Source organism: Osmerus eperlanus, chromosome 28 (assembly GCF_963692335.1).
Source record: "Osmerus eperlanus chromosome 28, fOsmEpe2.1, whole genome shotgun sequence".
NCBI classification, from domain to species: Eukaryota; Metazoa; Chordata; class Actinopteri; order Osmeriformes; family Osmeridae; genus Osmerus; species Osmerus eperlanus.
The window spans coordinates 6,690,414-6,704,074 of NC_085045.1; the positions used below are offsets into that span (position 1 = coordinate 6,690,414).

Genomic DNA, 13,661 nt, shown 5'->3' on the forward strand with positions numbered 1-13,661 from the left:
CAGGGACATTCTCCCCGAGGCAAGTAGGGTGAAGTGCCTTGCCCAAGGACACAACGTCATTTGGCACAGCCGGGAATCGAACTGGCAACCTTCAGATTACTAGCCCGCTTCCCTAACCGCTCAGCCACCTGACTCCATGAGAGACTTGATACAGGATCCAGAGAGACCAGACAGAGAACCAAGGGAGAGCTGAGTTATGGAGACACATCACTGTGACACATGTGGGAAGAGCCTTTCCTCATCCAGTAGCCTCAAGAAGCACATGAAGATCCACACTGGAGAGAAGCCCTACAGCTGTGACCTCTGTGTTAAAACCTTTAGCCAGGCTGGCCATTTCAGAGCTCATAGCAGGATCCACACTGGAGAGAAGCCCTACAGCTGTGACCTCTGTGGTAAAACCTTTAACCAGGCTGGCCAGTTCAGAGCTCATAGCAGGATCCACACTGGAGAGAAGCCCTACAGCTGTGACCTCTGTGGTAAAACCTTTAGTCAGGCTGGCCATTTCACAGTTCACAGAAGGATCCACACTGGAGAGAAGCCCTACAGCTGTGACCTCTGTGGTAAAACCTTTAGTCAGGCTGGCCATTTCAGAGCTCATAGCAGGATCCATATTGGAGAGAAGCCCTACAGCTGTGACCTCTGTGGTAAAACCTTTAGCCGGGCTGGCCAGTTCAGAGCTCATAGCAGGATCCACACTGGAGAGAAGCCCTACAGCTGTGACCTCTGTGGTAAAACCTTTAGTCAGGCTGGCCATTTCACAGTTCACAGAAGGATCCACACTGGAGAGAAGCCCTACAGCTGTGACCTCTGTGGTAAAACCTTTAGTCAGGCTGACAATTTTAGAGCTCATAGCAGGATCCACACTGGAGAAAAGCCCTACAGCTGTGACCTCTGTGGTAAAACCTTTACCCATGCTAACAGTTTCACATATCACCGCAGAATCCACATTGGAGAAAAGCCCTACAGCTGTGACCTCTGTGGTAAAACCTTTACCATTGCTAGCAGTTTCAGAGCTCATAGCAGGATCCACACTGGAGAGAAGCCCCACAGCTGTGACCTCTGTGATAAAACCTTTAGCCAGACTTCCACTTTGAGAAGTCACCGCAGGATCCACACTGGAGAGAAGACCTACAGCTGTGACCTCTGTGGTAAAACCTTTGGCCAGGCTGGCCATTTCACTGTTCACCGCAGGATCCACACTGGAGAGAAGCCCTACAGCTGTGACCTCTGTGGTAAAACCTTTGGCCAGGCTGGCCATTTCAGAGCTCATAGGAAGATCCACACTGGAGAGAAGCCCTACAGCTGTGACCTCTGTGGTAAAACCTTTGGCCATGCTGGCCATTTCACTGTTCACCGAAGGATCCACACTGGAGATGAGCCCTACAGCTGTGACCCCTGTGGTAAAACCTTTAGCCAGGCTGGCCATTTCAGAGCTCATAGCAGGATCCACACTAGAGAGAAGCCCTAGACTGCTCCTTCCAAGGTTTCTTCCATTTTGTCATCTAACTTTTATTGATGTAAGACTTTTTAGCCTTTGTTACGAACCTTGTCTAGGGGGAAAGGCTAAACTAAACAAAACAAACTCATTTTCAACACACTAAACAAACACACAAGACAGAACACGCATGCAAACATGGCGAGGGACGTAACAGCCTGTGTTCTGCACCTCTCTTTCACCAACTGTATTTGGAGGAGGGGAGCACTGAACTGGTCCTAAGGTTTCTATTTTTTCTCGCATTTTCCTTGTCTTCCTTGAGGGTTTAGGTTGGCTGAGGGGAAGTTCTACGGGCGTATGTGAAGCCCTCTGACATTGCTTGTATTTGAATTTGATCAGTCGTCCAATGCACACTGATCCATTGTTGAAGAATACGGACGCACTTCTCTGTATTTACATTAGCATTATCAAACGGTATTTACATAACGTTTGATACATTTACCTCACTGTATTATTTTTTACCTCACTGTATTATTTACACTACCGTTCAAAAGTTTGGGGTCACTTAAAAATGGCCTTATTTTTCAAAGAAAAGCACAGTTTTTTTCAATGAAGATAACGTTAAATTAATCAGAAATACACTACATTGTTAATGTGGTAAATGACTATTCTAGGTGGAAACGTCTGTTTTTTAATGAAATATTTACATAGGTGTATAGAGGCCCATTTCCAGCAACTATTACTGTATGTGTTTGAATGGTACATTGTGTTTGCTAATTGCCTTAGAAGACTAGTGGATGATTAGAAGGATTAGAATTAGAATGCCAAAGGTCTGCAGTGTTGTAATTGCTTCAAATGGAGCATTATTTGACGAAAGCAAAGTTTGAAGAACAAAATGTATATTTCAAATAAAAATAATTATTTCTAATAATAATAATTAACCTTGTAAATGTCTTGAGTATATTTTCTATTCATTTTGAAAGTTATTTGATAAATAAAAGTGTGAGTTTTCTTGGAAAACACGAAATGTCTGGGTGACCCCAAACTTTTGAACGGTAGTGTATGTAGAATACCTTAAGGTTAAACTGAGGGTATGAAAGGGAAGGAGTTTCCTCTTTGGAGCGTAATTTCCATTTTATATGAAGGATGACCAACTGACTGTGGACCCTGGGAATAGGGTGGTTCAGCTACCATACATAAACTTCATGAGGGAGCTGGGTGCTACCTTCCTCAATGCCTACACCAACTCTCCAATCTGCTGCCCCTCCCGTTCAGTTACAGTTCCCAATGTACAACCCCTATCAGTAGTGGAAGAATGGACTTACATGACTTTGTGGGCTCAGTTGATGAGGTTCAAAGTTGTAGAGGTTTACCACTGACCTGACAAATTCTGTCTCCATTTCCATGTAGCCCTGCTTCTCTTCTGGGTCCTTGTCTTGGCCGCATCCCACTGTCAGTAGTAGGGGGTGGACACAAAAGCAGGAAAAAGCAAAACAGGATTATAAAACTGTTGTGGGATGAAAACTGTATGAAATCCCCCATTTTAGGACTAGGTGGTAACTTAGATGTAAACCTACCAATAGAACCAATTTACCTAAAACAAAGGTCCACTAACTAAGAACGAGAGAGCACTATTGATTGCAGGATCATGTAAGAGAAATGGTCGTCAACCAGAGGTCACAATAAGAACATCACATATTTGAGTAAGAGACAATTAGCATAAGAAGACAATTCTTCCATTGAATGACCCAGAGTGGGTCATTCAATAGACATTTAGGACATGCTCTAGTTTAAGATAGGGCGAGATATAGCTAACGAAAACCAGACTTTGAACGGCTAGGACAAATAGGGTCAGACCTTCACGATAAGGACAAACTGACATGTCCCTGCTAACGAGACATAACTTGTGTGTTCTGGATTACCGCAAAGACTGTGGCCTGTGTTCATAAGGGTTTTATTACTTTTATTACTTATAATAATGTTTTTATTGATTTTATGTAAAGCACTTTGAGCTGCAATTCTTGTATGAAATGTGCTATATAAATAAAGTCTTATTATTATTGTTTAGCCTAATTATTTTTAAATAGCACCACAATAATTCCTACCTAAATAAATAGCTGGTTCCCCTGGTTCTGCTGCTGTGCAGTACAGATCTGCCGAAATCCCAGAGCACAGGGTATGGGTTCCTAAAGTTTACACCAACTGAATGACCAGCAATCAGACTGGTCTATTACCAGCCCATCCATCACATAAACTCTATAAGCAGTAACGAACACATTTGGTCAAATTTTTCTCAAATATGGTTACCAAGGCTACGATCTTGACCCGCAAGAAAACAGCTTCAACCAGTATGAAATATAAACTGATTCATATTGATATTGTCAGCTGTATCAAAAGTGATCTGGTGAGAAGAATCCAATCATTGTAGCCTTTTAGTGCCACCTGGTGTTTCAAATGTGAAACTGCATCTCGAGTGTTTCTATCATTGACTTTATTTTACAGTCATTGGTTTGTATCCACGGTTACGTGAGCTCTCTAGCTAAATCAATGTAGTTTATCATGGAGATACGTAAAGTTAAGTGTCCCTATGTTTTAACACCTTGAGACCTAATGTATTTAAAGATCAAAGCTCTGTTGCAGTTCTAACAGCTATGAAGGTAAGTGCTATCATTATGCGTTGCTTTTGACGTTGTATGCAGAATTTGCGACTTTGTGCTTGGTATTAAACTCATTTCGGTGCTAGCTAGCTAGCTAGCTTTACTTCCATTGTGTTGTTAGCTAGATTCAGTGTTTGTCTTTATTAATGGGATATGTTCGTGCGTTGTGAAAAGTGTATGTAATATTATTTTTTGTTATTCAGATGCAGACAGTGTTGTGAGCATAGATGTATACAAAGACTAGATGTCTTACGGCGGAGTCTAGAACGTCTGCACATGGCGGCCATCTTGCTACAGTCAACTCGCTCACCCATAACATTGTGTTGGTGCTACATGTACTTTTTAAATGACCATAACTTGCTCAATTTTCAACCGATTTTTAAACGGTTTGGTTTGTTGTCAACGTCAGAGATGTCGTTATGCCACTGCATACTTATGAATAATTATGTAGTTTTTTTACAAATAGAATAGAAGTATGCAGTGAAAAATGTTTACCTGTAATGTACTTTTAAAGTATTTTGACTGTTTTTGCTGTATAATAATAGAACACGTACATCCTACTCCAGAAGAAATGTATACCATTTTCTGTTTCTAAGCATATTTCTTAAAAGTATATCAAAAGTGAACTATTTTCTAAGTATACTTCTTAAAAGTATATCAAAAGTGAACTATTTTCAAAGCATACTTCTGTAGGGCTGTTTTGGCAGCCCCTTTGTCACTGGTCACTCAGACACTCGTCTGGGACAGTCGTTGATTAGCATGAATGCTAAAATGACAATCACACCTTAATGACCACCTCTGGAAAGGTGGTCTCAACAGTTGAAGAGGAAGGTGGACTGAGGAAGACTCTGAAATTATCATTAAAAGTTGTGTTCTTGTAAATATAATTCTAAACAGCTTTTAATGTCATGTTTGATAGGATTTTGTTTCTTATTTTATGTATTACATTCTAGTAATAATTATAATACTGTAACATGTACATTTACAGGGTTTACAGAGTTTGTGCTTGCAGCAGACCAACGTGTTAACATATTCCCTTGTCTTGCAAGGGCACCACTTGGTCTACTGCAGCCTTGATCAATGATCCAATTTGAATTTGAATATTAGAGAATAGTAGAGATAAACGACTAATTAGTGAACACGCATACTTTAGGGTCGATGCTCTGATCAAGCAGACGATTTTTACCTACGCCAGAGTTTCATGTCATTAACTGTTTAGCGCTCAAGGTTACAGGTAACGCACTTTTGCACATTTCTAAAATTGGAGTCAGATATTAACGAGTCAATTATCTCCCTGAACATCTAACCAGAATTGAATTGGGTTTCCCAAGCTGGGGACAAACACCGAGCGTCTCCGGCCTTACGATCCCCATACCTACACTTCTTAAAAGTATATCAAAAGTGTACTATCCATATTTTAGTATACTTATAGTATACTTTAATATCCTTATTTTTTGTAAGGGGTGTGCTCATAAACATTCTGTGATTTATTTTTTATGTCTTCTATGTTAAATTTAAAAACTATCCGTTTTTAAATGTAATCAGAAGTCATTTATGGTTAATTTACATGAAATGTGTATTGTGTAGTAATTAATCATATAGGGAATTATTATTTTGAAGAAAAACAAATTACAATGAGGAGTTGAATGCCAGAGGTTATGTTTTTATCACAGTGTTGTTTTTCTCCAGTAAATATAAGCCTGAGAAACATACACCTCTCACCAAATGATAAACATTACATATGCAAAGTGGACATTATGACAGACACAAAAGTCATGTTATATGTGAAAGCTGAGTTCTCATTAACTTGGAACTGTTTCTTCCAGATCCCCTACTGGCCAATCATACTTGATCATGGGCGGAGACTAGACAGAGAAGACACCTTAAGGCTCAAGAGACACTACAGAGACTCAACCAGAGACACTACAGAGACTCAACCAGAAACAGCAGTAACCAGACAGAGGATCAACCAGAGAGAAGCAAGCTTCCAGAGACATTACATTTAGTCATTTAGCAGACGCTCTTATCCAGAGCGACTTACAGTAAGTACAGGGACATTCTCCCCGAAGCAAGTAGGGTGAAGTGCCTTGCCCAAGGACACAACGTCATTTGGCACAGCCAGAATCGAACTGGCAACCTTCAGATTACTAGCCCGCTTCCCTAACCGCTCAGCCACCTGACTCCATGAGAGACTTGATACAGGATCCAGAGAGACCAGACAGAGAACCAAGGGAAAGCTGAGTTATGGAGACACATCACTGTGACACATGTGGGAAGAGCCTTTCCTCATCCAGTAGCCTCAAGAAGCACATGAAGATCCACACTGGAGAGAAGCCCTACAACTGTGACCTCTGTGTTAAAACCTTTAGCCAGGCTGGCCATTTCAGAGCTCATAGCAGGATCCACACTGGAGAGAAGCCCTACAGCTGTGACCTCTGTGGTAAAACCTTTAACCAGGCTGGCCAGTTCAGAGCTCATAGCAGGATCCACACTGGAGAGAAGCCCTACAGCTGTGACCTCTGTGGTAAAACCTTTAGCCAGACTTCCACTTTGAGAAGTCACCGCAGGATCCACACTGGAGAGAAGCCCTACAGCTGTGACCTCTGTGGTAAAACCTTTGGCCAGGCTGGCCATTTCACTGTTCACCGCAGGATCCACACTGGAGAGAAGCCCTACAGCTGTGACCTCTGTGGTAAAACCTTTAGCCAGGCTGGCCATTTCAGAGCTCATAGCAGGATCCACACTAGAGAGAAGCCCTAGACTGCTCCTTCCCAGGTTTCTTCCATTTTGTCATCTAACTTTTATTGATGTAAGACTTTTTAGCCTTTGTTACGAACCTTGTCTAGGGGGAAAGGCTAAACTAAACAAAACAAACTCATTTTCAACACACTAAACAAACACACAAGACAGAACACGCATGCAAACATGGCGAGGGACGTAACAGCCTGTGTTCTGCACCTCTCTTTCACCAACTGTATTTGGAGGAGGGGAGCACTGAACTGGTCCTAAGGTTTCTATTTTTTCTCGCATTTTCCTTGTCTTCCTTGAGGGTTTAGGTTGGCTGAGGGGAAGTTCTACGGGCGTATGTGAAGCCCTCTGACATTGCTTGTATTTGAATTTGATCAGTCGTCCAATGCACACTGATCCATTGTTGAAGAATACGGACGCACTTCTCTGTATTTACATTAGCATTATCAAACGGTATTTACATAACGTTTGATACATTTACCTCACTGTATTATTTACACTACCGTTCAAAAGTTTGGGGTCACTTAAAAATGTCCTTATTTTTCAAAGAAAAGCACAGTTTTTTTCAATGAAGATAACGTTAAATTAATCAGAAATACACTACATTGTTAATGTGGTAAATGACTATTCTAGGTGGAAACGTCTGTTTTTTAATGAAATATTTACATAGGTGTATAGAGGCCCATTTCCAGCAACTATTACTGTATGTGTTTGAATGGTACATTGTGTTTGCTAATTGCCTTAGAAGACTAGTGGATGATTAGAAGGATTAGAATTAGAATGCCAAAGGTCTGCAGTGTTGTAATTGCTTCAAATGGAGCATTATTTGACGAAAGCAAAGTTTGAAGAACAAAATGTATATTTCAAATAAAAATAATTATTTCTAATAATAATAATTAACCTTGTAAATGTCTTGAGTATATTTTCTATTCATTTTGAAAGTTATTTGATAAATAAAAGTGTGAGTTTTCTTGGAAAACACGAAATGTCTGGGTGACCCCAAACTTTTGAACGGTAGTGTATGTAGAATACCTTAAGGTTAAACTGAGGGTATGAAAGGGAAGGAGTTTCCTCTTTGGAGCGTAATTTCCATTGTATATGAAGGATGACCAACTGACTGTGGACCCTGGGAATAGGGTGGTTCAGCTACCATACATAAACTTCATGAGGGAGCTGGGTGCTACCTTCCTCAATGCCTACACCAACTCTCCAATCTGCTGCCCCTCCCGTTCAGTTACAGTTCCCAATGTACAACCCCTATCAGTAGTGGAAGAATGGACTTACATGACTTTGTGGGCTCAGTTGATGAGGTTCAAAGTTGTAGAGGTTTACCACTGACCTGACAAATTCTGTCTCCATTTCCATGTAGCCCTGCTTCTCTTCTGGGTCCTTGTCTTGGCCGCATCCCACTGTCAGTAGTAGGGGGTGGACACAAAAGCAGGAAAAAGCAAAACAGGATTATAAAACTGTTGTGGGATGAAAACTGTATGAAATCCCCCATTTTAGGACTAGGTGGTAACTTAGATGTAAACCTACCAATAGAACCAATTTACCTAAAACAAAGGTCCACTAACTAAGAACGAGAGAGCACTATTGATTGCAGGATCATGTAAGAGAAATGGTCGTCAACCAGAGGTCACAATAAGAACATCACATATTTGAGTAAGAGACAATTAGCATAAGAAGACAATTTAGGACATGCTCTAGTTTAAGATAGGGCGAGATATAGCTAACGAAAACCAGACTTTGAACGGCTAGGACAAATAGGGTCAGACCTTCACGATAAGGACAAACTGACATGTCCCTGCTAACGAGACATAACTTGTGTGTTCTGGATTACCGCAAAGACTGTGGCCTGTGTTCATAAGGGTTTTATTACTTTTATTACTTATAATAATGTTTTTATTGATTTTATGTAAAGCACTTTGAGCTGCAATTCTTGTATGAAATGTGCTATATAAATAAAGTCTTATTATTATTGTTTAGCCTAATTATTTTTAAATAGCACCACAATAATTCCTACCTAAATAAATAGCTGGTTCCCCTGGTTCTGCTGCTGTGCAATACAGATCTGCCGAAATCCCAGAGCACAGGGTATGGGTTCCTAAAGTTTACACCAACTGAATGACCAGCAATCAGACTGGTCTATTACCAGCCCATCCATCACATAAACTCTATAAGCAGTAACGAACACATTTGGTCAAATTTTTCTCAAATATGGTTACCAAGGCTACGATCTTGACCCGCAAGAAAACAGCTTCAACCAGTATGAAATATAAACTGATTCATATTGATATTGTCAGCTGTATCAAAAGTGATCTGGTGAGAAGAATCCAATCATTGTAGCCTTTTAGTGCCACCTGGTGTTTCAAATGTGAAACTGCATCTCGAGTGTTTCTATCATTGACTTTATTTTACAGTCATTGGTTTGTATCCACGGTTACGTGAGCTCTCTAGCTAAATCAATGTAGTTTATCATGGAGATACGTAAAGTTAAGTGTCCCTATGTTTTAACACCTTGAGACCTAATGTATTTAAAGATCAAAGCTCTGTTGCAGTTCTAACAGCTATGAAGGTAAGTGCTATCATTATGCGTTGCTTTTGACGTTGTATCCAGAATTTGCGACTTTGTGCTTGGTATTAAACTCATTTCGGTGCTAGCTAGCTAGCTAGCTTTACTTCCATTGTGTTGTTAGCTAGATTCAGTGTTTGTCTTTATTAATGGGATATGTTCGTGCGTTGTGAAAAGTGTATGTAATATTATTTTTTGTTATTCAGATGCAGACAGTGTTGTGAGCATAGATGTATACAAAGACTAGATGTCTTACGGCGGAGTCTAGAACGTCTGCACATGGCGGCCATCTTGCTACAGTCAACTCGCTCACCCATAACATTTTATTGGTGCTACATGTACTTTTTAAATGACCATAACTTGCTCAATTTTCAACCGATTTTTAAACGGTTTGGTTTGTTGTCAACGTCAGAGATGTCGTTATGCCACTGCATACTTATGAATAATTATGTAGTTTTTTTACAAATAGAATAGAAGTATGCAGTGAAAAATGTTTACCTGTAATGTACTTTTAAAGTATTTTGACTGTTTTTGCTGTATAATAATAGAACACGTACATTCTACTCCAGAAGAAATGTATACCATTTTCTGTTTCTAAGCATATTTCTTAAAAGTATATCAAAAGTGAACTATTTTCTAAGTATACTTCTTAAAAGTATATCAAAAGTGAACTATTTTCAAAGCATACTTCTGTAGGGCTGTTTTGGCAGCCCCTTTGTCACTGGTCACTCAGACACTCGTCTGGGACAGTCGTTGATTAGCATGAATGCTAAAATGACAATCACACCTTAATGACCACCTCTGGAAAGGTGGTCTCAACAGTTGAAGAGGAAGGTGGACTGAGGAAGACTCTGAAATTATCATTAAAAGTTGTGTTCTTGTAAATATAATTCTAAACAGCTTTTAATGTCATGTTTGATAGGATTTTGTTTCTTATTTTATGTATTACATTCTAGTAATAATTATAATACTGTAACATGTACATTTACAGGGTTTACAGAGTTTGTGCTTGCAGCAGACCAACGTGTTAACATATTCCCTTGTCTTGCAAGGGCACCACTTGGTCTACTGCAGCCTTGATCAATGATCCAATTTGAATTTGTATGCGTCAGACAACCTTTCTGTCATATGGCCGGTGTCCCTATTTTAGTCAGTTTTGGGTGTATATCGGAAGAAGTTTACCAATCACTTTGAGTTCTGTTTACGATACAGCTCCGGTGCGTTAGGTGCCTAGTCTTCATTGTGAATACCTTTGTTAACCATTGCTCTGAAGGTATGTTTTGTATTTGATGATATTTCATGATCATTGTATTGATTATCTTACTATTTAGATAATAAACTATTATTGTGCATTTAAGTTACTTTTTCTCCTTGAAACGTATCTATCACGCTACGGCGGTGAAAACTTTGATCTAGTCTGGTTGATGCGGCTAATACTGATTATAAACATAGACTTTTGAAGTAGGTTTTAACCTAAGGCCTCTGAGTTACTTACAGTGGATCTCCACGCTCCGAGGAATTTACCGGTGCCTCTGAGTGATTGGTTTACATATACTAGGTCGGTGGTTAAATCCATATTATAGTAGAGATAAACGACTAATTAGTGAACACGCACTTTAGGGTCGATGCTCTGATCAAGCAGACGATTTTTACCTACGCCAGAGTTTCATGTCATTAACTGTTTAGCGCTCAAGGTTACAGGTAACGCACTTTTGCACATTTCTAAAATTGGAGTCAGATATTAACGAGTCAATTATCTCCCTGAACATCTAACCAGAATTGAATTGGGTTTCCCAAGCTGGGGACAAACACCGAGCGTCTCCGGCCTTACGATCCCCATACCTACACTTCTTAAAAGTATATCAAAAGTGTACTAAAAGTGTACTATCCATATTTTGGTATACTTATAGTATACTTTAATATCCTTCTTTTTTGTAAGGGGTGTGCTCATAAACATTCCGTGATTTATTTTCTATGTCGTCTATGTTAAATTTAAAAACTATCCGTTTTTAAATTTAATCAGAAGTCATTTATGGTTAATTTACATGAAATGTTTATTGTGTAGTAATTAATCATATAGGGAATTATTATTTTGAAGAAAAACAAATTACAATGAGGAGTTGAATGCCAGAGGTTATGTTTTTATCACAGTGTTGTTTTTCTCCAGTAAATATAAGCCTGAGAAACATACACCTCTCACCAAATGATAAACATTACATATGCAAAGTGGACATTATGACAGACACAAAAGTCATGTTATGTGTGAAAGCTGAGTTCTCATTAACTTGGAACTGTTTCTTCCAGATCCCCTACTGGCCAATCATACTTGATCATGGGCGGAGACTAAACAGAGAAGACACCTTAAGGCTCCAGAGACACTACAGAGACTCGACCAGAAACAGCAGTAACCAGACAGAGGATCAACCAGAGATAAGCAAGCTTCTGGAGACTTGATACAGGATCCAGAGAGACCAGACAGAGAACCAAGAGAGAGCTGAGTTATGGAGACACATCACTGTGACACATGTGGGAAGAGCCTTTCCTCATCCAGTAGCCTCAAGAAGCACATGAAGATCCACACTCGAGAGAATCCCTACAGCTGTGACATCTGTGGTAAAACCTTTAGCCAGGCTGGCAATTTCAGAGCTCATAGCAGGATCCACACTGGAGAGAAGCCCTACAGCTGTGACCTCTGTGGTAAAACCTTTAACCAGGCTGGCCATTTCACAGTTCACAGCAGGATTCACACTGGAGAGAAGCCCTACAGCTGTGACCTCTGTGGTAAAACCTTTAGCCAGGCTGGCCATTTCAGAACTCATAGCAGGATCCACACTGGAGAGAAGCCCTACAGCTGTGACCTATGTGGTAAAACCTTTAGTCTGGCTGGCAGTTTCAGAGCTCATAGCAGGATCCACACTGGAGATAAGCCCTACAGCTGTGACCTCTGTGGTAAAACCTTTAGCCTTGTTGGCAATTTTAGAGCTCATAGCAGGATCCACACGGGAGAGAAGCCCTACAGCTGTGACCTCTGTGGTAAAACCTTTACCATTGCTAGCAGTTTCAGAGCTCATAGCAGGATCCACACTGGAGAGAAGCCATACAGCTGTGACCTCTGTGATAAAACCTTTAGCCAGGATTCCACTTTGAGAAGTCACCGCAGGATCCACACTGGAGAGAAGCCCTACAGCTGTGACCTCTGTGGTAAAACCTTTAGCCAGGCTGGCCATTTCACTGTTCACCGCAGGATCCACACCGGAGAAAAGCCATACAGCTGTGACCTCTGTGGTAAAACCTTTAGCAAGGCTGGCCATTTCAGAGCTCATAGCAGGATCCACACTGGAGAGAAGCCCTAAACTGCTCCTTCCAAGGTTTCTTCCATTTTTTTGTCTAACTTTTATTGATGGAAGACTTTTTAGCCTTTGTTACGAACCTTGTCTAGGGGGAAAGGCCGTAACACTAAACAAACACACAAGACAGAACGCGCATGCAAACATGGCGAGGGACGTAACAGCCTGTGTTCTGCACCTCTCTTTCACCAACTGTATTTGGAGGAGGGGAGCACTGAACTGCTCCTCCTAAAGTTTCTTCTATTTTTTCTCGCATTTTCTTGAGGGTTTAGGTTTGTTGAGGGGCAGTTCTATGGGCGTGTGCGAGGACCTCTGACATTGCTTATAAAAAGGGCTATACAAATAAATAAGATTTGAATGTGATGATCAGAATACGGACGCACTTCTCTGTATTTACATTTGCAAGTAAAGGGTCAAGAGACTGGGTGGTTCTGAAACAAAAGAGTTTATTGTTCTATTTACCAGATGATAGCCTGATAACGGTAGTTTACACCCTTCTCTCCTACCTCACTGGAGGATGAAGACTGGAACAGAGATGTTTTAAATATAGGGCTTGGCGGCAGGCCTATGTCCTAAAATGTACGTAAACACAGTATAATTTTGTGACACGGACGGTAACGGTAGGCTCTATCATGATATATGAGTTTTTCTTAACATTTTTAGTCCATAATTGTTTCAATAGATTGCAATCCGTGCCGGCCATAATCCGCCGGGTTTGGATGGAGTAGCCTAAGGTACGGCAGGTTTGTCGCATGAATGAAGTTTATTTCTGTGTTGTCCATTTAGTCAATTAAGAGTCTAAACTTTTAGTTACGAAGCATTTGTTTGTAGGAGTTGTGACAAAAACATGGCCTCTAAGAGCCCCTAAGGGCTCTTGTAGGTGAACGTTGGGAGCTGACTCA

General features: G+C 40.5%; 1 protein-coding gene across 1 annotated transcript; it reads left to right on the forward strand.

The window, feature by feature from the left end:
* Positions 1-192: 192 nt before the first annotated feature.
* LOC134014916 (zinc finger protein 729-like) lies at positions 193-13,544 on the forward strand. The gene is made up of 5 exons (XM_062454097.1): positions 193-1,461; positions 2,613-2,724; positions 6,343-6,845; positions 7,977-8,088; positions 11,923-13,544. Exons 1-5 carry the CDS (start codon positions 197-199, stop codon positions 12,763-12,765), a joined length of 2,835 nt encoding a protein of 944 aa, XP_062310081.1. The 5' UTR covers positions 193-196; the 3' UTR covers positions 12,766-13,544.
* The last annotated feature ends 117 nt before the right edge of the window (positions 13,545-13,661 follow it).

Excerpts from the sequence above, each read along its gene's own strand:
- LOC134014916 (XM_062454097.1), top strand. The coding sequence starts at position 197 with ATGGAGACACATCACTGTGACACATGTGGGAAGAGCCTTTCCTCATCC. Across the intron at positions 1,462-2,612 it reads AGGATCCACACTAGAGAGAA|GGTGGTTCAGCTACCATACA; the intron begins GCCCTAGACTGC and ends CCCTGGGAATAG. Across the intron at positions 6,846-7,976 it reads AGGATCCACACTAGAGAGAA|GGTGGTTCAGCTACCATACA; the intron begins GCCCTAGACTGC and ends CCCTGGGAATAG.